General features: G+C 40.5%; 1 protein-coding gene across 2 annotated transcripts in view; it reads left to right on the top strand.

The window, feature by feature from the left end:
- Shroom4 (shroom family member 4) overlaps positions 1–23378 on the top strand; it is a 47821-nt gene extending 24443 nt beyond the window's left edge. For both annotated transcript variants that reach the window (XM_026406743.2, XM_026406744.2), the window contains 5 exons: positions 11146–11958; positions 16649–16798; positions 17637–17817; positions 21398–21667; positions 22582–23378. In XM_026406743.2, the coding sequence (XP_026262528.2) occupies positions 11146–11958; positions 16649–16798; positions 17637–17817; positions 21398–21667; positions 22582–22851 (1684 nt within the window). In that variant the 3' untranslated portion in view covers positions 22852–23378. The remainder of the gene's footprint in view (positions 1–11145; positions 11959–16648; positions 16799–17636; positions 17818–21397; positions 21668–22581) is intronic.
- The last annotated feature ends 1100 nt before the right edge of the window (positions 23379–24478 follow it).

The raw sequence follows: 24478 nt of genomic DNA, 5'->3' as shown, positions 1-24478 counted from the left end.
TTACCCTTAAAGAAATCAATTAAAAGAGAAAAATAATTTCTTTAAAGATGTTCTTAGCAGTGCTATTTTTTGATCATAGAAAAGGCTTGCCAATCTAATATGCTATCATGATGCCACTAATAGCATCATGATAGAAGACCCATTAATAGTGGTGGTTATACAAATATTGGGTCTTACACAGAAATAGATATTTGTAATCATATTTACCCCCCAAAAGCTAAATCCTAAAGTACATGTTGAATCTGATAGTAGCTTCAGGAAAGAATCTGATAAAATATAAATAGCTGGCCTGGAATGCACATGATGTTCTTTAGGGACATGTCAAGAAGCTGAGAATCCTAATAAAAAAGAAAATCTGAAGAAGAACAGTCTTCCTTGGTTCAATTAGGCCTGGGAAGTTAGAGATTAAGGGCTTTGTAAAAAAAAAAAAAAATCCCCAAACCAATGATAGACAGTGTTACTTACCAGACATGCTTGATCTCACTGGTAGCAAGAGTGCACTTTGCTAGAATTCTCCCATCAATCAGCACCTCTATTTATCTAAATCCACGTGAACTTTGACATTTCTGAGGTGGTACCTCACTAGACCTTTGTGAAACTCCAAATTTGTCACCACCACTTTGATATGGTACCCTCCACCCCCACATGCCAATAACCATTTTATTCTCTGGCTCAGAACCATCACTTTCTTCAACTTTTCCATTTTTCTTTACTTCCATCATCAGCAGTAGTTTGCAGATAGTTTGCCTTTTGGTACCATTATTCACAAAGAAGCATGTTTACTCTCTATCCTAGTAACTTTATCTGTATGGATACTTTGATGACAAATAGTGATGAGGGTCACTGGGGAATGGGGAGCTAATCTTCACCTGGAAAACGTCCAATAAAGCAAAGACCTCTGTGGTCTCTTAAAGAGCACTTTGCACCAATCTCTTGAGGACAGGAAAATGCTCAGGGAGAATCCTGCCACTTGTATTTATTGTTGTCAGACTCATCATTCCTTACTGGAAGTTCTGTGAACCCAGGGGCAAAGAGAGATGACAGCAATAAGCTCTCTGGGTCCTCCTCCCCTCTTTGTGTAGCCTCCTTGTGTATCACTTCCTGAATCTTACAAATATTTCCTTCAGCATTAACCTGGGAGTGGCTGTTTCTCTTGGAGCAGTCTTATCTTTGGACTGCTGAGAGAAGGAAAAGGCAAGAGGGACTGGCCCTCTGTGCTCTTGCTACTGAAATCCAGGAATGCCAAGCTATTGTGGTTTAAAAATAAAATTTCCAAACAAGAAAACTTCAAAGGGGGCAAGGAAGAGGCAGGAGGAGATTTTTTTTTAGTCTCTGCAAATATTGGTTTTTGTTTTCAATTACTATTAGGCCAAAAAAATATTTTAACAGAAGGGGAAAATCTATTCATCAGAAGAAAATGAAGCCTGTGCCAAGAGGAAGAGAACAGCCCAAGCCTTGGCAGGCAATCTGCTTTTGTTTTTGAGATGTAGACTCTTTGCTGGTGTCAACAAAGCCCTTTCTCCTATTTATCTTTCATGCTTCTTCCCCTTTGTTCAGGGAGGAGCTGAAGTCTTCATGGACACCTGGGGATTAATGGAGCAAGTACCTTTTTGCTCCACCCCAGGAGTCCTTGCTTCAGTGGGATTTCCCTCAGAGCCAGACAAGGCAAGTTCCAGTCTGGAAACTACTGCTTCTTACCTACTGAGAAAATGATTTACCCTTTCTGAGCCTAACAATTCTCATCTGCAAACTGGCAATAATGGCTCCTACTGGAGTACCCCAATCGTGGAACCTACTTCAATGGGTTGTTGTAAAGATTAATTGAAATACATGCATGGAAGTGTCTAACACAGTTTTCAACACATAGTAAGAAGGAAGAAACCACAGTGCCTGCCTTTCAATGAAACTCTCTGCCTTCCATTCCAGGGAGAATAACCTTATTCGGTCCCAAAGTGTTGTCAATTTGTCAATTTTTGTGTATTTAGGATTCCTTAGCATTTCAAAGTGGAACCTCCATAGGCTGATGCCCTTGGCTTGAACCTAATGCATGCCAATGGAAGCCTGTGGGTCAAAGTCCTGCAGAAAGGACACAGTGTCAGAATGACTGGAGTTTGAATTCCAGTAGAATTTTAAAATCTGGTTCCATAACTCAAAAGCTGCATGACCTTGAGCAAGGTACTTATTTCTGTTTCAGTAAAATACAGAACTGCCTTGAGGATTAACTCTATAAAAAGACCTCGAAATGATGCTGGGTACATAGCAAGGTGCCTAATAAATGACAGTACAATCTTTATTATTAGAGGGAAGTCCATGGCCTATGGTTGTGCAAATTGTAATCTTTACAGCTCTATGCTTCAAGCCCACTCGTTGCTTCTGTTAAGGAAGTTGTAACGCACTGCTCCCTGGTTAATATTCAACCCTGCTCAATATTTAAGAAACTGGGAGACCTCAGCTCCCAGCTCTGCCTATTCAGGAGGCCCACATTAGCAAGGATTTTATCCATAGACTCATTTGTTCACTCTTCTTACCTACTAAAAAGAGAGAGATAATAAAAATCAAGTTTTAGCTTAAGAATGGTGTGAAGATCCATTGGGCTAGAGATTCAAAGGTGTCTTGTTTAGGTAATTACCACTGTGTCAGTGGTATATAAAACTGACCCATTTCAAAATCAGTTGAAAGAAAACAATGTGCCCTTCTAGGGACATCTGATACCCCGATTTATGGCAGCGTGATGTTTTTGGAGACACCGGGCTCTAATAAGGCAACCTGAAAATTACTATAATCAGTGTCAACCCTAAAGTTAAAAGTAACGCTCTCCCTTTCACTTGTCTGAGTAGGGCCAGCCTCAACATTGCAGAGACATGCAGAACAGGATGGCAGAAGAAAGTAGGATTCCAGGAAGGGGAAGGACCACCCTAATGAGATCATCTGGGCCAGATCAACATGTATTTCCAGAATATGGTCCCTGAACCACTTATGTTAGAATCCTATGTGTTAATTCTCTAAGATGCAGAATTCCAGGACCCACCACAGAGGTTTAAAAATCCCAATTTCAAGGGATGGGGCCCATTTATTTTCATTTTAAACAATCTTTCTAGGCAAATGATCAGGAGCCACTTAGATTAGGAACTGCTGACCCAGACCAATAGTTTCCAACTTTTGGAACATGCTCTGATCCCAGAAAGAATTTTCTGAACATGAACCTCAACATATGATGGTAGTTTATTTATCAATTTCTTATAGGTAAAAATATCCTAATGTATTTAAATGCAAGAAATATGAGAAAAGTAATTATTAAGATTCTGTAAAAACTTGCTATAGACTAGAAAATCAAGATCCTGGCCAAACAAACAAACAACAACAACAACAAAAACAGTGGTTGGGGCCTAGTTTGAAAAATAAGGCTGGAGGTGATTTAGAGCTGGAGTAGGGTGGAAAGATGTCTTCATTTTTATGTTAATCCAGAAGAAACCTTTGGCCTCTTAGGTCCTCGTTTTCACATTAATTGGCCTTTCCCATGGATGGATGGATGGCTCCATCAAATGACCCCACATCAACCATCTTCCCAAAGCTCTTTATTTTCCTGATAGAAGGGGCATTGGAAGAATGCTAAGGAAAAGATTAAACCCTTGGTAACCCAGGGGTGCACCATCAGAAAGGTCAGATGACCACACATCAGGGTGGGGGAATGCCCAGTATGCCTAGTCCCACCAGATTCTCTTTTCCAAGAGCAACATCTGGGGGCAGCACTCCTAAAATTAGCTGCACATTCATACCACACATTGTTTTCTCTGCTACATGTTTTTTTTTGTTTGTTTGTTTTTTGGGCTTTTAAAATTTGTTTTAATTAGTTACACTAGACAGTACAATGATCTTGACATATCTCTGCTACATGTTGCTTTTTCATTTTGGTGATAGTTCTGTAGATGGTTCCATAAGTCACATATAGATCCACTGCCTTATTTTAACAGCTATGTAGCATTTCATATTCAGGTATTCCCTATATTATTTAACTAGTTCTTTTTTCTTTTATTTGTTCTTTTGAGATAAACATGACAGTAGTGTTTGTCATATTACATACACAAGAAGTATAAATTATGCTAACTAGGATCCCATTCTTGTGGTTGTACCTGATGCAATTACCTGGTCATGTATTCAAATACAAGGCTAGGAAAATTCTGTCTGATTCACTCTACTGTCCTTCCTATTCCCCTCCCCCTCCCTTCCCTTCATTCCTCTTTGTCTAATCCAATGGACACCTATAATATAATGCATATAGGGCATTCCTTCACCCTGACGTGGGGTCACCTGAGCTTTCTGATGGTGCACTCCTGGATTACCAAGGGTTTAATCTTTTCCTTGGCTTTCTTCTAGTGCCCCTTCTATCAGGGAGGTCAGATGGAGCCCTCCCTTTTAGAAAGGCATTTTGAATGTTTCTAGTCTCTTGTGAGCACACAGAAAGCTACAGTGAATATCCTTATGAATATTTCTCTGTGTTCATGTTAAAATACATCTGTAGGATAAATCCTTCGTGGTTGAATTGCTGGTTGAAAGGTTACACACATTTTGCCTACCAAAGTGTGCTTCATAGAGACTACACCAGTTTAGACTCCCAAGGGTGATGTAGGAGATCACCTGTTTCCTTATCAATTCTTTTTTTATAGCTTTATTTTGTTTATTTATTTCTATGTGGTGCTAAGGATCGAACCCAGAGCCTCACACATGCAAGGCAAGTGCTTTACAGCTGAGCCATAACCCCAGCCCTCAATTCTTTATTTTTTATTAAAAATGTTTCATTATTGTTTGTATTTGTATTTCTTGAAGTGAAATTGAATACCTTTGATATGTTGATAAGTCGTCCTCATTTTTCCATGAACTATTTCCCTACTGAGTTGTTGGTTCCTTTTATAGATTGTTAAGTGTGTTTCACACTGTAAGGGCATTTCCTCTTGTATATGTTATAAATATTTTTCCCAGTGTATCATCACCTTTTCAGTTTGTTCATGATACTTTTCTGAACATCAATTTTTAATTTTTAAGAGGTCTAATTTATCAACTTTCCGTTATTGCCTCTTTATTTGGTGTCTCACAGCTTATCCTGCCAAGATAATTTTAAAGTTTTCCCATGGTTTTTCTTTTCTTCTAGAAACTTCATGGTGGCTTTTTTTTTTTTTTAACATTTGAGACTCAATGATCTGAACTCTATTTTGTTGTAAAGAGTAATAAGAGGATTCCACCTTATTTTGGGTCCCAATGGCTACCCAGTTGTTTCAAAATAATATTGCCTAATCCATCTTTCCCCCACTGTTTGAAGTGCTTCCTTTATCACAAGTTTTATTGGGAAGTTTCTCTAACTTCCCAAATATATCTGGGTTTACTTCCAAGTTCTGGGGTCTATGTGTTGTTCCATGGCTATATCTTTCTATTTATGAGACTGCCTTATTCACTGTAACTTTAGAATGTATTTTAGGTAGGGCTTGTTCTCTCCATCATCTGGCTGTTCTCACAACTTTATTTTCCCACATGAAATTTAGAATGATGTTCCAAAATGTAATCTGTTGACAATTTTATTGGGTTTCTCTTAAGTTTATAGATTATTAGGTAGAGGTAACATCTTTACAATATCAAATCATATTGCTAGGAAAGGGTATGTTATTTCATTTATGTATATCTTATTTTACGTCCCTCCACAGAGATGTAGAGTTTTCTGCATATAGTTCCTGCATATTTCTTGTTTAGGTTTATTACTAGGCATTTTATCTTTTCAATTGCTATAGTAAATGTGATCTTTCCTTCTAGTATATTTTCTGATTGCTGCACATATAAGAAAGTTGTTGATTTCTATAGATTAATTTTATACACTGACACCTTACTGAATTTTCTTATTATTGGTATTGGTTTTGGAATTGTTTCTCATGAAACTTCCAGGTAAACAATCTTATAATTTATACATAATAATAACATAGCCCTTCTTCCAATGTTTACTTACTTATTATTTTATATTGCATATCTAGTACTTTCAGAATAATATAAATACTCGTGGGAAAAGTGGGAACTTTGGCCTTGTTCCCATTTTAATGGAAATGCATCTAGTAGTTTGCCATTAAGCACAATGTTGACTTTTGTCTTTAAAAAATGTATAAAGAGGGGCTAGAGTTTTGGCTCAGTGGTGGAGTGCTTGCCTTGCACATGTGAGGCACTGGGTTCGATCCTCAGCACCATATAAAAATAAATAAATAAAATCAAGGTAATGTGTCCAATTACAACTAAAAAATATTTTCAAAAAATGTATAATGATAATGATGGTGTTAAGGAAATAGCCTTATTTCCCTATTAGGTTTTTTTCTCAATCTGGAAGGGTATTGAATTGTCCTGAAATATATTTTTGGATTAGGGAGATTGTCTTATGTCTTTTATCCTTTGATTTATCAATGTTGTCATTTATATGAATAGGTTTTCTAGTACAGAAGCAGTCTTTTATTTCTAGGATGAGCTTTACATTTTATGATACATTATATTCTTAACATCCTCCTGCAATCTCTGCTGTATTTTAAGAATTTTACATCAATGTTCTTAGATGAGATTGGTCTCTAGTTTTCCTTTATATATTTTGTAGTTGTTGGGTTTGGCTATGTTAAACCAGGAATATTATGCAGGAACCTGTCTCCTCTGTTCTCAAGATTCCAGGGTCTAGAAAGTATATAATATAATTTTTATATTGTGTGTGTTCTGGGGAGATTGGTAGAATTAATAAAAGACTATGTGATTGTGCTATTTTTTGGGGGGTCAAATTTATCAATATTTTCTACAATAACTGATGGGTTTAGATATTCTTTTCTTCTATCAGTATTGGTAATTTTTGTTTGTCTAGAAACTCAATCTAAGTTTTTATAAAGTATTCACTTATTCTTTCATTTACTCTATAATTGTGGTAATTTCTCCATTTTACATTTTGGGTGTTTGGGTTTCTTAAAATTAGATTAACAATTTTTTTCCTGTTTTATATTTTCTTTTGAAGAACTGGCTTTGGGCTTTCATTATTAGTTCATGCGTTTTGCTGTGTATTATTTCTGCCATTAGTTTTATTATCTTTCTGCTTGATTTAGCTTTATTTTTGAGATTTTCCTAACTACTTTTGTTGAATACTTAATTCATTTATTTTAATTTGTTATTATGTATTAATATAAGTATTGAAGGCTACATATTTTCCTTATACTACCGTTTTGTTCACCATATCCTTCAGCTTTAGATATTTTTGTTAATGTTACCTTATAAGCATTTTGCAATTTCATATTACATTTCCTCTTTGATTGAAGTGGAAGGTGTTTTTTTTTCTTGTTTACTTTCTATACGTTGGAGATTTTTTTACTTTCATATGTGTCGTGTTAGTAATTTCCAGTGTTACTGTATTGTGATTAGAGAACATGACCTGTACTACTTCCACTTTCTCATTCAATATACATCAATTTTAAAAGTATTCCATGGGCCTTTGGAAAAAACTTATATTCTTTGTTTTTAGCATATGAAGAAATTTAGATTTTTCCATTATCTTGATTTTTGACTGCTGTGGTCTGTTTTAAATTGAACCATCTTACATTTTGTTTCTGCTTTTTAATATTTTAGCATTTTATATAGATTTTACTTTATGATTTTTTTGTCTGTGAGGTGCTGGGGATGGAACCCAGAGCCTTGCACATGTTAGGCAAGTGCTTTACTACTGAGCTACACTCCAGCCCTGCTTTATGAATTTTGACGCTATTTTTAGTCTTTCTTCTCTCTTTAAAAATAAAAATAATCTTTTTTTAAAGATTCAGAATATTGCCATGCACAGAGGTGCACACCTATAATCCCAGCAACTTGGAAGGCAGGAGGATTGCAAGTTCAAGGTCAGCCTTGGCAACTTAGTGAGACCCTGTATCAAAATTAAAAACAAAAAAAGGGTTGGTATGTAACTCAGTGGTAGAACACCCCCACATTATTCAATTTTCAGTACTACAATAATGGAAAAGAAAGAAGGACAAGAAAAAAAAAGAAAATGAAAAGAAGATTCAGGGTACTTAGATCTTCATCATACATTACATGTGTTATAGTCATTAACATTATAGTGTCCTTCTTTGTCTTATTCATTTCTTTTTCCTTTAATTCAACTTTTTATGATATGAGTATCATGACTTGCATTTTAAAGTTTTGGCAGTAATTAATTTATTAAACGAATGTTTATTGAACACCTACTATGTGCCAGGCACTAGAGACCAGATGAATGAGACAGACAAGATCTCTGACCTCATAGGGCTTATATTTCAGTTTGAGAGTGGAATACCAAAATAAACAAGTAAAAATAAGTATGTAATATAATATCAGTAGGCTGTGATAAATGCTCTGAGAAAGAACAAAGTAGAATAAGGATGATTAAGGATTAGTCATCTCTATTTTAGATCAGCTAATCAAGAAAGGCCTCTCTGCTTGATATTCATTTGTCATCATTTACTTTCTACTCACTACTTTGGGTTTTTATTTTTCTGGGAGATATGCCCAAATGAGAACAGTAGGGATGTCTGGATATGAATTTCTGATCCAAGTGAACAAACACCTAGCCAGGATGGGGGCTGGAGATAAGGGGAATGAAGGCTATTTTACTTTCTATTCTGTCTGAGCTTGGCTATCATTCATTATGTGTATTATCTTTTTATTTTGTATTATTAGTATTATTATTTTGGTACCAGGGATTGAGCTCAGGAGCACTTAACCACTGAACCACCTCCCCAGCCCTTATTTATTTATTTTTTTATTTTGGGACAGGATCTTGCTAAGTTGCTTAGGGCCTCGCTAAGTTGCTGAGGCTGGCCTCAAACTTGCAATTCTCCTGCCTCAGCCTCCCAAGCCACTGGGATTACAGATGTGTGCCACTGCACGTGGCTGTATTATTACTTTTTTAAAAAAATATTCCTAGTCTTCATTATGATCACTGAATGGATATTCTGTCTGAGGACAGAATTTCCTGTCACTGGGCAGGACTTAGAATGATGGCTGTTTTCTCATAGGCTGAAGCAGGAAACCCGATCTGTAGTTTAGAGGGCTTAACTCTTTATACCCTGAAGTCAAAAAGATGTCTTTTAAACATTGGTCACTCTTTATTTTAAAGAAGTTTGGCATTTGACACTCACTCAAATAAACCTGGACTTTTTTCCTTAGAGATTTTCTTCTATCACTTATGAGAATTTTATTTCACCTCACAAGGGGTAGTCTTTAATTTTCTGATAGTTTTTCCTTATAAGTATATTATATATATATGCATATAATATTTATACATGTATATATATATATATATATATACATCAGATATGTAGTACATTAAATTTATATAAACCTACACATCCTTAACTCTTGAGCTTGAATTTATTTGGGTGTCTAATAAGTGGCCTAGGGCTGGGGGTGTGGCTCAAGTGGTAGCGTGCTCGCATGGCATGCGTGCGGCCCGGGTTCGATCCTCAGCACCACATACAAACAAAGATGTTGTGTCCACCGAAAACTAAAAAATAAATATTAAAAAATTCTCTCTCTCTCTCTCTCTCTCTCTCTCTCTCTGTCTCTCACTCTCTCTTTAAAAAAAAAGTGGTCTAGCTCCAAATAGCACCATTCTGCAGTTTTCTCAAAGACATTTATTAAATAGTCTTTCTTTAGCTCCTTGTTTTGGAAGATTACACATATATGATGATTTGATAGATGGTCTTGTTGTTTCTGGTCTTTCTATACTGTTCTGTTTGTCAAGAACACACTTTCAATCATTGTTGTCTTGTAAAATGCTTGATAACTTACTTATCCCCTTTCCCATTTCTTCTATAGCAGAACATTCTTTAACATCCTTTCCTTTTTTGCAAGTTTATATTTTTTTAAAAAAATAGACGGGCATGATGGTGTGCACCTGAAATTCCAGCAACTTGGGAGCCTGAGGCAGGAAGATCACAAGTTCAAATCTAGCCTCAGCAACTTAGCGAGGCCCTAAGCAATTTATGGAGACCCTGTCTCTAAATAAAACATAACAAAAGGGCTGGGGATGTAGCTCAGTGGTAAAATGCCCCTGGGTTCAATCCCCAATGTTAAAAAAAAAAAGTTGAAGTAAAAAAAATAGAAGTTGAGAATTTTCTATATTAGAAAATTGCTTTGAAAATTCTGATTGGAACTGCAGTAGGATATATTATAAAACTCGTTGAGCTCAGAGATGATTAACCACTGAGCCACAAACGTATGAATGAACAGAAATGTATGAATGACCTGCTTGTGTTTTTTGTTACAAATATAAGAACATGGAAAGTATGCACATCCCATTCATGATATAGGTTGCATCTGGAGGGGCAGGGGACTGGACACAAAGCATATTATTTCTATTTGTGGAGAAAAATGCACAAAGCATGCATAAAAATATCAAATGTGCTAATTCTGGGTGGTACTTGGAAATGTGGCTATTTATTATAGCAATCTCTGTACATTTCTAAATATTTGAAATCTTCATAATGTAAAATCAACAAAAACAACAGATAAGACAGGTTAAATAGACTTGTAAATCCCAGAACTACAGCCTATCCAATCTAAGTGGTATAAACAAACTGAGGTAGTATGTGTGTATCTCGACTTTGGAGCTAGACAGTTTAAGTTCAGATTCTAGCTCTGCCACTTGTTAACTTTATGGCCCCAGGAAAGTGACTTGACCTGTCCATGTCTCAGTTTCCCCATCTGTAAAATCATGATAATAATAGCTACCACCTAGGCTGATCATGAGGGTTAATTAAATTAAGATAAGGAACACACTTAAAATATTACCTGATACTTAGTATATGCACAATAAATGTTAGAAGTTGTTATTAGTAGTATGATTATTATAGTTCTTACATATATCGCAGTGTTTTGTGGCCATTTAAAATTTAATGTAAATAGGGGCTGGGGTTGTGGCTCAGTGGTAGAGCACTTGCCTTGCATGTGTGAGGCACTGGGATGGATCCTCAGCCCCAAATATAAATAAATAAAATAAAGGTCCATTGACAACTAAAAGAATATTTTTTTTTAAAATTTACAGGAGTAATGGCATCCAAACTGTGGACCTGTAAACCACATGCTTATGTTACTTAACCTTCATCTGCTGTTTTGCAGGGAAATGGCTCATGCCAAGACTAGCTTCCCATGGGCAACCCCCTTCCATCCTTGCCTCGAGAACCCATCACTGGATTTATCAAGTCATCGAGCAGTTTCTTCTCTTGATCTCCTTGGAGACTTCAAACAGGCCTTGAAAAAAACGGAGGAAACTTCCGTTTATGAGGAGGGGAGCTCCCTGGCCGCCATGCCCCGCCCACTGCGCAGCCGGGCCTTCTCAGAGAGTCACATCAGCTTGGAGCCCCAGAGTACCCGGGCCTGGGGACAGCCTCGCAGGGAGCTCTTTAGCAAAGGGGATGAGACTCAGCCAGATCCTCTGGGAGGCAGGAAGAAGGCCTTTCCTCCTCCTCGCCCTCCTCCTCCAAACTGGGAGAAGTACAGGCTCTTCCGGGCAGCCCAGCAGCAGAAGCAGCAGCAGCTGCAGCAGCAGCAGCAGAAGCAACAACAACAGCAGCAGCAACAGCAGCAGGAGGAGGAGGAAGAGGAGGAGGAAGAGGAAGAAGAAGAGGAAGAGGGAGAAGAAGAGGAAGAAGAGCTGCCACCCCAGTATTTCAGCTCAGAAACCACTGGTTCATGTGCTCCCAATCCTGAGGAGGTCCTAGAACAACCACAACCCCTTGGTCACCGGGAGGCTTCAAGGCAGGGTTCACAAAGCCTCCCAGATCAAGAGGCCTTTGCTCTCCATTCCAGTAATTTCCTGCCTCCAATAAGAGGCCACCCGGGTTCTCAACCTGAGCAGGCTCAGCCCCCTTGCTATTATGGTGTTGGTGGACTTTGGAGGACATCAGAGCAGGAGGCCACTGATTCCCCCAAGTAAGTGTTTGTGAAAGGTATTGGGTCCCTGAAGAAGTAGGCAGCATTAGTTTGAATTCCATCTCTGCCATTTTCCAACTGGGCAGGTAAAGGAAACTATTACTAGCCTCAGTTTTATTACCTAGAAAATGGGTGTGATGATGCCTGCTCCTTGTGGTTGTTGTGAATGTTAAGATAATTTATGTGAAGGACACAGATACATGCTTAGCACTTAGTAGATGCTCAGTAAAAGAGAGTTGTTGCTATTCTTATCCCTAACATCATTATTAAAATACTGCTTTATTTCTTAGTTTTTCTTTAAAATATACATCAGTATCTGGCCCCTGATCCTGAAGCCATGAAACCCTTCTTGCCTTTACTAGGCCTTTCTCAGACATCTGGTTCAGGGTTTTTTTGGTTTTTTTTTTTTTTTTTTTCTGTCTTTTTTTTTTTTTTTTCACTTGCTCTCCAGAACAAGAGGCCAGCTTCTGGCAACCTGACCTGCCTCTACTTTCGGATAAATAGCCTGCACCTATAAATTCTTCCCCCAACCCTATCATCAAAGGTATTCCTGGGCCTGGGCACTTGTCCCCAGCCCCTTATGTCAGCTAAGTACATTGTCCTTATGACAGCTAAGTGCATTCTTTGTCCTACTTTCTCCCCTCTCTGTTTCCCTGCCTCCCCATATTTGCTCTGGTGGGCAACAGGTGGTAATTAGGTAGACTGGGCAGGGAGGTCCAAGTAGGAATGTGGTCTGAGAGCAGGACTTCCAGTGTCTGCTCACTCCACTGTGACATTGCTCGTTTGCATCCCCCACAGTGCCTGGTTGTCCTTTTAGCAGCAAAGCAAAACCCCAGGACCACCATTGCTCAGTGCTTTGGCTCTCATGTCTTCCTGCCCTCCTGAGGGGAGACATGCGCACTCTTGCAAGAGGTGGGTGCCAGGAGGTAGATATCTTATGAGTGCTTTCCTTAAATCCTTTATAGCAGGAACTTGCTAGGGACATGTTGTTATTGGAAGTACCTTGTTATTGTGTCTTTGATTGACAGAAAAATCTTGTTACTTGGTGTTTTAGTCAGCTTTTTCACTGCTGTGACCAAAGGACCTGACAAGAACAATTTTTTTTTTGTTGTTAAATAAGTTTTAGTTATCAGTGGACCTTTATTTTATTTATTTTTATGAGGTGCTGAGAATTGAACCCAGTGCCTCACACATGCCAGGCAAGCACTCTACTACTGAGCTACAACTGCAGCCCCTGACAAGAACAATTTTAAGGAGGAAAAGTTTATTTTGGGGTTCATGGTTTCAGAGGTCTTAGCCCATAGGTAACTGACTCCATTCCTCAGGGCCCAAAGTGAGGTAGAACATTATGGCGGGAGGGTATGGTAAAGTAAAGCAGGTCTGGACATGCGCACCAAGAAGCAGAAAGAAAATAAGCTCAGCTCACCAATACACACTCCAAAGGCACGCCCTCCATGACACACACCCTCCAGCCACACCCTCCCTGCTTTCAGTTACCCTCAGTTAATCCCTATCAAGGGATGAATTCACTGATTGGGTTAAGGTTCTCATAATCCAATCATTTCACCTCTAAGCCTTCTTTCATTGACTCACACATAAGCCATTGGGGGACACCTCATATGTAAAGCATAACACTTGCCTATCTGGAGGTGTTGGAGCAATTTTCCAGTCCAAGGTGCCACACACAGAGCATGTACAGGGCCTGGCTCCCAGGCACTGAGAATCCCTTATCAGGTCCCAGTGTGGCTGCTTCTCAAAATGTCTGTCTAGTTGGGCAGCATACTTATTGCAGCTAGAAAACACTTCGCAGAAAGTTACTGTAATGGTTACTCATCAGAGCTGGGAGAAGGGAAAGTAGCTCAGCACATAATAGGTGCTGGTTAAGCATTTCAGAAGAAATGAGTAAATGAATGACTAAATGAATGATTGAACATTTGTTAAGCATTTGCTATGTGCTAGACACTGCTAGGCATTTTCTGTCCATTATTTCATTTAATCCACCCTATAGCTCTATTGGCCATTATTATCCCAATTTGACAAATAGGAAAACAAAAGCTTAGCAAATGAGGGACTAACTAATTTGGTGTTATACAGCAAAGATTCAAAGTTAGATCTATGTGATTCTAAAACCTGTGAGTATTTTATCTTCTTCAACAACCTCTCTAGGTAGGACTTATTATTCCAGTCATCTAGGTCTTCAGGAGACCCTCTTCCCTCCTGTAGAGCAGTACTTGTGGGACCTCCATCATCCTCTTTTATGTACCTTCATTCACCTTGGCACTTTGGACCCAGAGATGTAACTACAGATCTTATAAACTGGTCCAGAGATTCTGGGGGTGGGGTGTTCTAGGGATTGAACTCAGGGGCACTCGACCACTGAGCCCCATCCCCAGCCCCATTTGTATTTTATTTAGAGACAGGGTCTCACTGAGTTGCTTAGGGCCTTGCTATTGCTGAGGCTGGCTTTGAACTCATGATCATCGTGCCTCAGCCTCCCGAGCTGCTGGGATTGCAGGCATGTAAGGTGTGTGCCACTGTGCCTGGCTGGAGACTTTTCTTTACTGACTGTGGGATACAAGGGGAAAATATATATACATACACACACACACACACACACACACACACACATACATACATATATTTGCTTATAGTCCTAGCTTTGGCTGCAAAAAATAAATACTTGAAGATTCTGTGAGTAATGAAAATTTAAGGAAGAGCGTCATTCCCAACATAGCTAACATTTTTTGCCTGTTTACTATGTGCCCAGCAGTATCCTAAGCACTTTCATGGACAGATAGTCCCTGACTTAGAATGATTTGACTTAGGATAATTTGGCTTTATGATGGTACAAATAAAAATATGCATTCAACAGAAAATGTATTTCCTATTTTGCATTTTGATTTTCTTTTCCCGGGCTAGCAAGATGCAGTATAATACTGTTCCAATGCTGGGCAGCAGCAGTGTCTGCAGTTCCCAGTCAGCCACGTGATTACATGGGGAACAAACAAGACTATGCTGTACTGCATGGATAGGCTCTGATGTTCCGTAGATTAGGTGTATTCAAGACACTTTCAACTTATGATATTTTCAGTGTACCATGACTTTATCAAGATGTAACCTCACCATATTGATTGATTTGATCTCCAGAATGATCCTAGGGAATAGTGACAGTGAGTCTCCTCCATTTATTAGACAAGAAAAGTGAGGCCCAGAGAAATGATAGAACTTCATGACAAGATCACAGGTAACCAGACTCCCTGGGTTCTTCATCCCAGGATCTTGAAGGAGATTCTGTTCCAGACTCTAGGATGGCAGAGAGTGCTAACCAGAAGGAAGAAGCTTTACAATTTTGTAAGGAAGCATAGTATTAAAGGCAAGTCGATGTAGACTATTTTATTCTGAAATGCAAACAAACACATGGACATTTCAGCCAAGCTAAGCCACTATGTCTCTGTAACCCATGTACCATTCAACTAAAAATATCAGCGACACACACAGAAGCAAATTAGCAGAATTATCAAATGTTGGTAACGTCTAAAGGCTCTGAGTCAAGGGTAGGTATATCTTGCTTTAGGGACTCTCTGCACTTCCTTCCAGGGCTCTGTGGAAGGACTCTGATTTTTGCTTTGATGTTCACTTTTGAATTCTGAATATGTTCTCACACATCTCCTGTAACTCCTTCCCTATTCATGGAGGTGCTGAGGAGCGCTACCCTCGAGCACAGTGTGAAACACGATCTACTCTAATATGATGCAGGGCTGTGTCTGCTGAGGGACTGTGTCCCCAATTAGCGCATCCTTTCTTTTCTTTTATAATTTCTGACTCAGAACTTTCACACATGCCCTAATATTTTTTTCACAGATAGGACTTCCCTAAGTTCATATTTTCATTATTCCTCCCAGAATGTTCTCTTTTCTTTGTTAACAAAGATAAACTCCAATTAGAAAATTCCTTACATATACGGTTTTATAAGATGTCAAGTTGTCCCTTTGCCTGTATAGTATAATGGCTAAAAGCACAGATTTTAGATTCAAGTTGCCTGGGCAAACCCAGTTCTGCTGTTTACTGGCTGGTGACCTTGAGAAAATTTACTTTACCTCTTGGTGCCTCATGTTTCTCATCTATGAAATGGTTATGATGAGCATTCAGTTATATATCTATATGTGCAAATGTGTGTGTGCATGTGTGTACGCATACACACATGTGTACATATGTGTGGTATCTATCTTAGGACCATTTCTGGAGCATGGTAATCACTGTGTGACTATTAGCTAGCATTGTTCTTATATCAGTGTTATAAGCTTGAATCCCTACATGTAAAATGAATTTCCCTAGGATGAGGAATATTGGCATGCCAAAGTTTCTTTTGTGCAATAAATTAGGAGACAGCATAGCATGAATCAGTAAATAGCTGTGGAGCCTTTTAGCCATTATTTTTGACCTTTATCTAAGAGCTGCAAATAGCTGCAAAAATGACTAATGAGTTTCTCCTATTTTTCCCTTTCAAACAGCTAGAGGTTAGCAAAGGGGTAGTGACATAGACAGGTGGTGGGAGAGAGTGGCTGGTAGGCAAAGAGAATATATATGATGAGGGTGGGCCTCCCCCTTGTAGAAACCCTAGGCAGAATTATTTACTGCACCATCAGTGAAACCCGACATTGTAGCATTTCTCTTTTGTTCTTCCCACCAGACCAGAAGTCTCGATGGCAGAAGAGTCGAAACCTAATCCAGCATGGAACCAGCGCTACTTCTTTCCTGAGGAGAAATTTGCTTTCATGGCCTGGGGCTCTGAGAAGCAGCACCCCAGCCCTGCAGGCTTTGGTGAACCTAAAACAACAGGGTCTGCTCCTCTACTTAAGTTCCTGGGTGTTACTAGTTCCATTTTCTCCCCATTGCACTCTACAGCCATGCAGGAGGCTGGGGCCATTGAGGATATGGTAGAAGTGGAGAGATACTGTTTCTTTTTAGGCCAAAGGTCTGCTCTATAGCAGGCAGTCTCAGAAGAGCTCATGAGAGATATGGTTGGCCATGATAAGTCACTTGCAGGGGTGTTAACCCCAGCCTTGAAGATAGTGACCACTGCCAAGGTCATAGGTCCTTGCTGTGGGAGAGTTGCAATGGAGGGGCTATTTCAAACAGGAGTGGCATCAGGAAAGGAGAAATGATGAGAGTATCCAGGAAAGCCCTTTGTAAGAAAGTCGATTAGACAGAGCCCCAGAGTGGGTGGGAATCCATGAATAGGTAGTACAGAGGCCAACAGACTTGGACGACCCATAGCTAAGGTCTCAGGTACTTCTCCACCATCTCTCCCTTCCACTGGGGCCATGAACCAATAGGAATCATGATCAGAAGCCCAGAGCTTCTGGGGCCTGCCATTTTTTTCTAGATTTTAGTAGGGTGTTAATGACCAAACCAAATTATCTCTAAGGTCCTCCTAATTGCTAAAATGATGGTTATAGAAATAGCCTTCTAAGAATATTCTTAAAGTATGCCTTTACTTGGCTTCCAGAGAGCCCTTGTATGGCCTATTTACATGTGAACAGTGCATTTTATTCCATTTTTTAACAACTCTTTGCTGAAGCAGGGTCCCATTTTACAGATGGGTAAATTAAGGAAGTAGAAAGATCAGCAGTCTTTTTCAACAGAGATGCTTAAATGGTCTCTCTTTGTTTCCACAGACAAGAGTTTCAGCACTTCTCACCTCCTCCAGGCACCTCAGGAATCCCTACCTCTTACTCAGCTTATTACAATATTTCTGTGGCCAAAGCAGAGCTGCTGAACAAGTTGAAAGACCAGCCAGAGATGGCAGAAATTGGCCTGGGAGAGGAGGAAGTGGATCACGAACTGGCTCAAAAAAAGGTAAAGTTTCTTAGTATGCCCTAGGGATTGTTAACATTTGTATCTGGAGGGTAACCAGCTTCTCTATGCCCTCTAAAACTCTTTCATTCCTGTATTTTCAGTATGGAAATCAAACAGTTTCTCTGGGTTTCTCATGGATCCAACTCCAGCTTCTTTTTGATTGAAGAAATAGTAACAGTCATAGTAATCAAATCAGTCTCCCCGATCCTTAAGACCATCATATAAGATAGGAATTGCTCTTTTTTTTGTTGTTGTTGTTGTCGTTTAACCAGCTAGGGGATTGATTTTCCCAAGGGTTATATTCTAAATGATAGATACAGGACTTCAAGTCAAGACTCTGGATTTGTGCTCTACCAAGCTACCCCTCTGAGTTAAGTCAGCCTTGTAGATAACTGAACGCCCAGGGCACATAAGGGCTTCTGCCAGTGAGTTCTAGCCAATGGCAGTGTCATTGATTTTTATTCTCTATGTAACTTTCTGGGAGAGAGAACAGACTTGACTAAGGAAAATAAGGAGAAATTATAGGCTGGCAGACTTTGGTATTTATTTGCAATGATGGTCAATTATCTCTTAGAAATACAAAATAGATAAATGGAGATGATGTTGTTGTTGTTCCAAAACCTCCTTTTCTTCCTCTAAATACCACTAGCCTAGTTTTTAAATCAAGTTCCTGGAATCACTTTGCCCTCCCTGCACTTACCCATTTTATTTCATAAGCAAATAGGGTTGCCATGGCAACCTCAAAAGCCCAATTTACCGTTTTGTGGACATGTGAACTCAATGTAAATTGCTCTTCTGCCCATATTTCCCTTTCAGGACATGACCTGTAGGAAGGTACAGGGCCATTTGCAAAAGTCCTCCTTCCAATTTCCCATCTGAAGCAAAATGTCAGAGAAAAAAATGGAAGCATGCTGGTATCGAAGTTTGATTGCTCCTTTGATTCCATGTTCCCTGAGCATGACAGGGCTGCTCCACGCTTACTCAGGGCCTGGCCTGTCAAGGGGCAAACCTAATAAAAGTCTAGCCAGGAGAAGATAGCGATGATCAGAAATGGCAAAGCACAGAACAACAGACAATGATTTGAAGTGACTGTGGGTGGGCTAGGACAGTTTTTTTGTTTCTGAGGAAGAAAGGTGAGGAAGGTCACGGATTTGCAATATCACAGAGACAAACAGCCATCTATGGCTGGGTCTGTATAACTCCACAGCTGTACATACTGCATTTTCCCTAGGGCTGAGGTTCAGGCTGCAGAATCCTAGTGCTGAGAAACAAAAGGCTCTTCTACTTCATTCTTCCACACATCAGAGCCTGTCAGCAGGGGTGGGTAGGTGATTTTCTAAGTGTCCCTGGCATTGTGTTTTGTGTGGAGGTGCAGACAATGGTACAATAACCTGGGAATCTTTTGATATCTACATATGTTGCCTCATTCACATCACCAATCCCCAGTTCCTGGTGGGTTTTAGAGTTTCCCCCCAATGCACACTTATAACACTTCTGACGAAATCATGATCTCCTGCCTTTTGAACACTTCTAAAATATAACAACAGGCTCTAGAACCCAGAGGAAACTCTCTTAGTCTTGGTCACCTTGGACCTCTCTAAATAAATGACCAGTGAGGAACACATTCTAGAAAACTGGAAGCCAATGGTCCCAGAATACCAGAGCTGGAATAATACTAAAAAGAAGCACTGAAGCATGCTTCCTACATGCAAGATACTATTCCAAGCAGGTAACATGTTAAATCATTTAATCCTCATAACCACTCTATGAGATGAGTATTATGGTTAGTCTATTTTTTTTAGATGGGGAAATCGAAGCACAGAAAGATTGAGTAACTCGTTCTAGATTCAAACCATTACTTTGTGGCAAAGCTGAGGTTCCAACACAAGTAGTATGGCACTCAAGTGCATACTCCTAACCACTTGCAATACTCTCTAAAACAGCTACGGGTGACCTGAGTTGCCTACATGCCTGTCAGAAGCTTGCAGCTAGGTGAGTCTCCTTTAGTTTAGGGGATCTTATAGTAGTAGTGATGCTACTACTGCTGATGGTGGTGGTGGTGGCGGAAGTGACAGCAGCATCAATTAGCATGCATTGAACACTTCATGTTCCAGACACAATAGTAAATATTTTACCTCTGTTATCTCAACCGCTATCGCAACAACCAGGTGCAGGGAGTACTTATTCAGTTTGTAGATGTGGAAATAGAAGTCTTAGTGGGATTAGGTATCTTGCTCAAGGTCAGAAAGTTGGAGGAGGTAGAATTGGAATCCAAGTGTCTCTAACTCTAAAATTCCATATTGCCTTCCTGTGGTCCCAGAACTGGGATCACACTCACACACATGACTTACCACAGGAACAACTTCAAATTTTTCTGAAGGGTTATAATTCTAGAAAACTTGAGAATTCTGGATAAAAAATAAGAAAGAGAGGAAGATCATTGAAAGAATCCTTCCAGAGCTCCCAGAGAACGGCTTTCCATAGTGAAGGTGGGAGAAAAGCTGGGCCCTAAAAAAAAGAATCATAATACCCAAAGGGAAGAATGAGCGGGTAGAACTGTAGAAGCATCAAAGGAACACAGGGGTAAATATGGGGAACATAGAGAACAGTGAGGAGCTAATCCTGAAAGATTTTGAGGAGTGAAATTAGAATGATAGGGGGGGACAAGATGGAATGATTATAATATTAATAACAGCAGCCTAGATTTTATTGGGCACTTACTCTGTGCTAATCCCTTTGCATGTATTATCTCACTGAATCATTACCACTCAGTGAAATGGGTGCTGAAAATATCCTCACAACTTCTACAGATAAAGAGAAGTTCATAAACGTCAACTCATCCAAGGTCCCAATTAGGAAGTGGCAGAACTAGAAGTCAAACCAAGTCATGGTGACTCCAGAATGTACACTCCTATCCAAAGGCCTGGAAAGCCAAGCTAAAAGGCTGGGAGTGTAGCTCAGTGGAAGAGCACTTGCCTAGCATTCTCAAGGCCCTGGATTTTGTCCCTAGCACATGATAAATAAATAACCAACCAACCTAAGAAGGATCTTAGGCGGAGGATGTAGCTCAGTGGTAGAGCAATTGCCTAGTATACACAAGACCCTTGTTCCATTCCCAGCACCATCACAAAGGCCAAGCTGTGGGGGCAAGGACCTAGCCCAGTGCTATAAACAGAGAGATACTTCAGTGGAATGAAGGAGAATGAATGAAGTGATCAAAAATGACGACACATGCTTTTCCAACCTAGGATCTCACAAACATCTCACCTCACTCCTATTTATCAAACAGTCTCAACAAATGTTCAATTGCATTGAGCAAATAAGGCTTAGCCCTTGGGTAGCACTTGTCTAATGCCAAGAAATCTGATGATGACATGGAGATGCCTACCAGACAGGGACAGCAGATGCCTGTCCAGAGCACCAGAATTGCTCACCATTTGCTCCGATTTTCTTGGTTTCCAATGACTGGGGTAGAGCCTACCATCAGTTATGTGGATCCCAATATAAGAGTGACAGGCTCTGATCAGTTTCTGTTGGTACCCATGCTTATCATTGGTCTTCTCCTGTTTAACTCCCCTAGATACAGCTTATTGAAAGCATTGGTCGAAAACTTTCTGTCCTGCGAGAGGCACAGCGAGGGCTGCTGGAGGATGTGAATGCCAATTCTGCCCTTGGGGAGGAAGTGGAGGCTAACTTAAAAGCCGTCTGCAAATCCAATGAGTTTGAAAAATATCGCTTGTTTATTGGGGACCTGGACAAAGTGGTCAACCTGTTGCTGTCACTTTCTGGACGATTGGCCCGGGTGGAGAATGCTCTCAACAGCATTGATTCAGAGGCCAATCAAGAGAAGGTAGAATTGGGGTCCTTGGGGATGTGGATGGAGAGAAATGCCAGGTGTTTCTCCTTAGGACTCTCTCTTTCATGTTTGGCTATTATGAGAGGCAGAAGAGTAGAATGTTAGCAGTGTGAGCACTGGCTTTCAAGTGTCCCCCAATTCTAACTCTACCACTTACTAGCTGTGTAACTGTGGACAGTGTACTTAACCTCACTCTCTCTCAATCTCTTCATTTGTACAATGAGGTGAACACACTACCTGCCATGTCGGGTTGTTGTGAAGATGAAGTTAGATAATCCATGTTAAATACTGAGGCAATCCAGGGTAAATACCGAGTTGGTGTTAGCTGCCAGTGGTAGTGATGGTGGTAATGGCAGGAGCAGCAGCAGCAATTTTGCCTCACTCTCTCTAGAATTGGAAAGGGAGTTTTCATCAAGCAGTTGAGATGGAGAGACTGTCAGTTTCACAGGTTGGCACACACTGTGTCCATTCCTGAACCAAACTGCAGCACCTTTCTCTATATAAATGGCTTTGAAATCACCACAATAAGGGATGCATATACATGTGCACATCCACTCAAATGGAGGCACACGCCATAGAGAAAGCATTACCACAGTGATGGTTCATGAGGCTGCTCTGTTAGAGCCTTCCCTGATCGCCAAACCCAGTGACAGTTCACAGATTAAAGACAGCCTTAGAGAAGGAAAGAGGTTCTAGCACATCCCCCTCTCCACAGTGGCTGTGACGTCTGTGCTCCTCCAGCTACAGGAGAGAACGGCATTTCTATGGCGGTGGCCTTTACATTGGGAAATCTAGGAGTGATCAATTAGCAGAACGGGTAGCTGCTTGGTGGCTGCCTCCCTGGTGAGCACTGCTAGGCAGATGCCTGATAATTAGGAGAGCACTTAATTGGTCCTCTGCTTCCCCAGTTGGTGCTGATAGAGAAGAAGCAGCAGCTGACAGGCCAGTTAGCAGATGCCAAGGAGCTGAAGGAGCACGTGGACCGCCGGGAGAAGTTGGTGTTTGGAATGGTCTCCCGCTACCTGCCTCAGGATCAGCTCCAAGATTACCAGCACTTTGTCAAGATGAAATCTGCTCTTATCATTGAACAGCGAGAGCTGGAAGAGAAGATCAAGCTTGGGGAAGAGCAGCTGAAATGTCTCAGGGAGAGCCTACTCCTGGGGCCCAGCAATTTCTAATTCTCTTAGCAGACTGCCACAGCAGCCCTGCCTGGCCACAGTGGGAAGGAAGTGCTTTCGATCTTCAGTAGTGGTTTGTTAACAAGTAAACAGCAACAAGTTAGTGATTCATCCCAGCCCTCTACCCTGGCTCTGTCTCACTGCTTCTTCCCTAGCAGTGGTCCCAACCAGTGAGGGGACCCTAGGGGGTCATCAAGCTTCTGCAGGGAGCTGCGGCAAGGTGTGATCACACAACCACATTCTCCTTCCCACAGTGTATGTGGGCAAGCAGTCACTGCCCACAGAATCACCAAAGTGCCTTTATTCTCTCTGTACCCGCACACCAAAGACCAAGAACTCCCCACCCATCTGTGCAGCTCCATTGTGCTCCAGGGCTTAGGGCCCAGTCATCTCCCACAGAGAACTGCCTGACTTGAGGGCATTCATCTACCACGATTTTCAGAGCCTCACCCAAGCTTTGTAGTGGGAGGTATAGAAGGAGGGATTGTATGTGACAGAAGATGGGCAAAGGTAGGGCATTCTTAGGTGGCCCTCAGGAAAAAGCCAGGCTTAAAACAGTTGGCTCCACTTCTATCTTTCCTAGAAGCTAGTTGAGGGGAAGAGGCCTACTCCCATCCTTGACTAGTGAGGCCTTCTTCCTGTCCTCAGACCTTAGGCCTATCACCTCATATTTGGTCTTGCCCTTGTATCACTGGGAGTTCCAGGTGCCTATTCCAGGACTTCACACTATGGGCTTTTAGTAGCTACTCCAGTTGACTTCTAGATATAGGTTTCATTATTGGGGGAGAGGGTTCTTGTTATATTTTCAATGACCTTTTGATTGTATTTATTTTCATGTTTTGATTGTTTTTTTTTTTCATTTTTTGAACTAATAAGGTGAGGAGAGGGAAGTTAGAGAGGGGAAAGAAAAAGAGGGGAAGAAGAGCATTTTCTGCAGATCAGACTGAGTCTAGGTAAGCAAGTACTGAGGCATTGAATTCTTCCCCACATAGCTACAAGTGTCTAAGAATGGAGTTCTTCCTTTGAACTCCTAGCCACCCTACCATGGCCTGCCCATGTTCTTCCTTTGAAATCTAGACGACCGTGAACTTAGCATACCCCAGCACAGTTCAACTTTTTTTGTGCTAATATTTGAAACCAAAGAAATTTCCCCAAATTAACAATAATTGCCCATTTCTCTAGCATCTCCAAGTCATGGGATGGGTGGAGGCACTCCTCTAACAACTTTTTATCTCAGCCTGTGACCTGGCTCAGGGAACCCAGACTATGATAGCTGGGAACAAATTATGATCCAGCCAGGATCTTAGGCAAAGGTAATCCATCCTTATCTTTGCAGGCTGTGTGCCAAGAACCCCAGTAGGTGCCTGAAGCTAGGGGTAGTAACCAAAACTTATATGTACTGTTTTTTCCTATACCTCCTACAGCATTGCCATATAGTACCAGAGTTAATCTATCTTCCTTGTTTTATGCCCTGGTGTCTCCTTTGCTTCACTACTCTTGCACTTTGGAACCATTAATAAATAAAAAAGGGGTTACTTGAACAGAAACACTGCAGTACTGCAACAGTCAATCTGATAACTGAAATGGCTCCTAAGTAATTAAAGGGAGGGTAGCCCATACAGTGTGG

The sequence above is a fragment of the Urocitellus parryii genome, chromosome X (assembly GCF_045843805.1).
Source record: "Urocitellus parryii isolate mUroPar1 chromosome X, mUroPar1.hap1, whole genome shotgun sequence".
Classification (NCBI taxonomy): domain Eukaryota; kingdom Metazoa; phylum Chordata; class Mammalia; order Rodentia; family Sciuridae; genus Urocitellus; species Urocitellus parryii.
The sequence above is the reverse complement of the archived record's forward strand: the minus strand, read 5'-3'. Positions and strand labels throughout refer to the sequence as shown.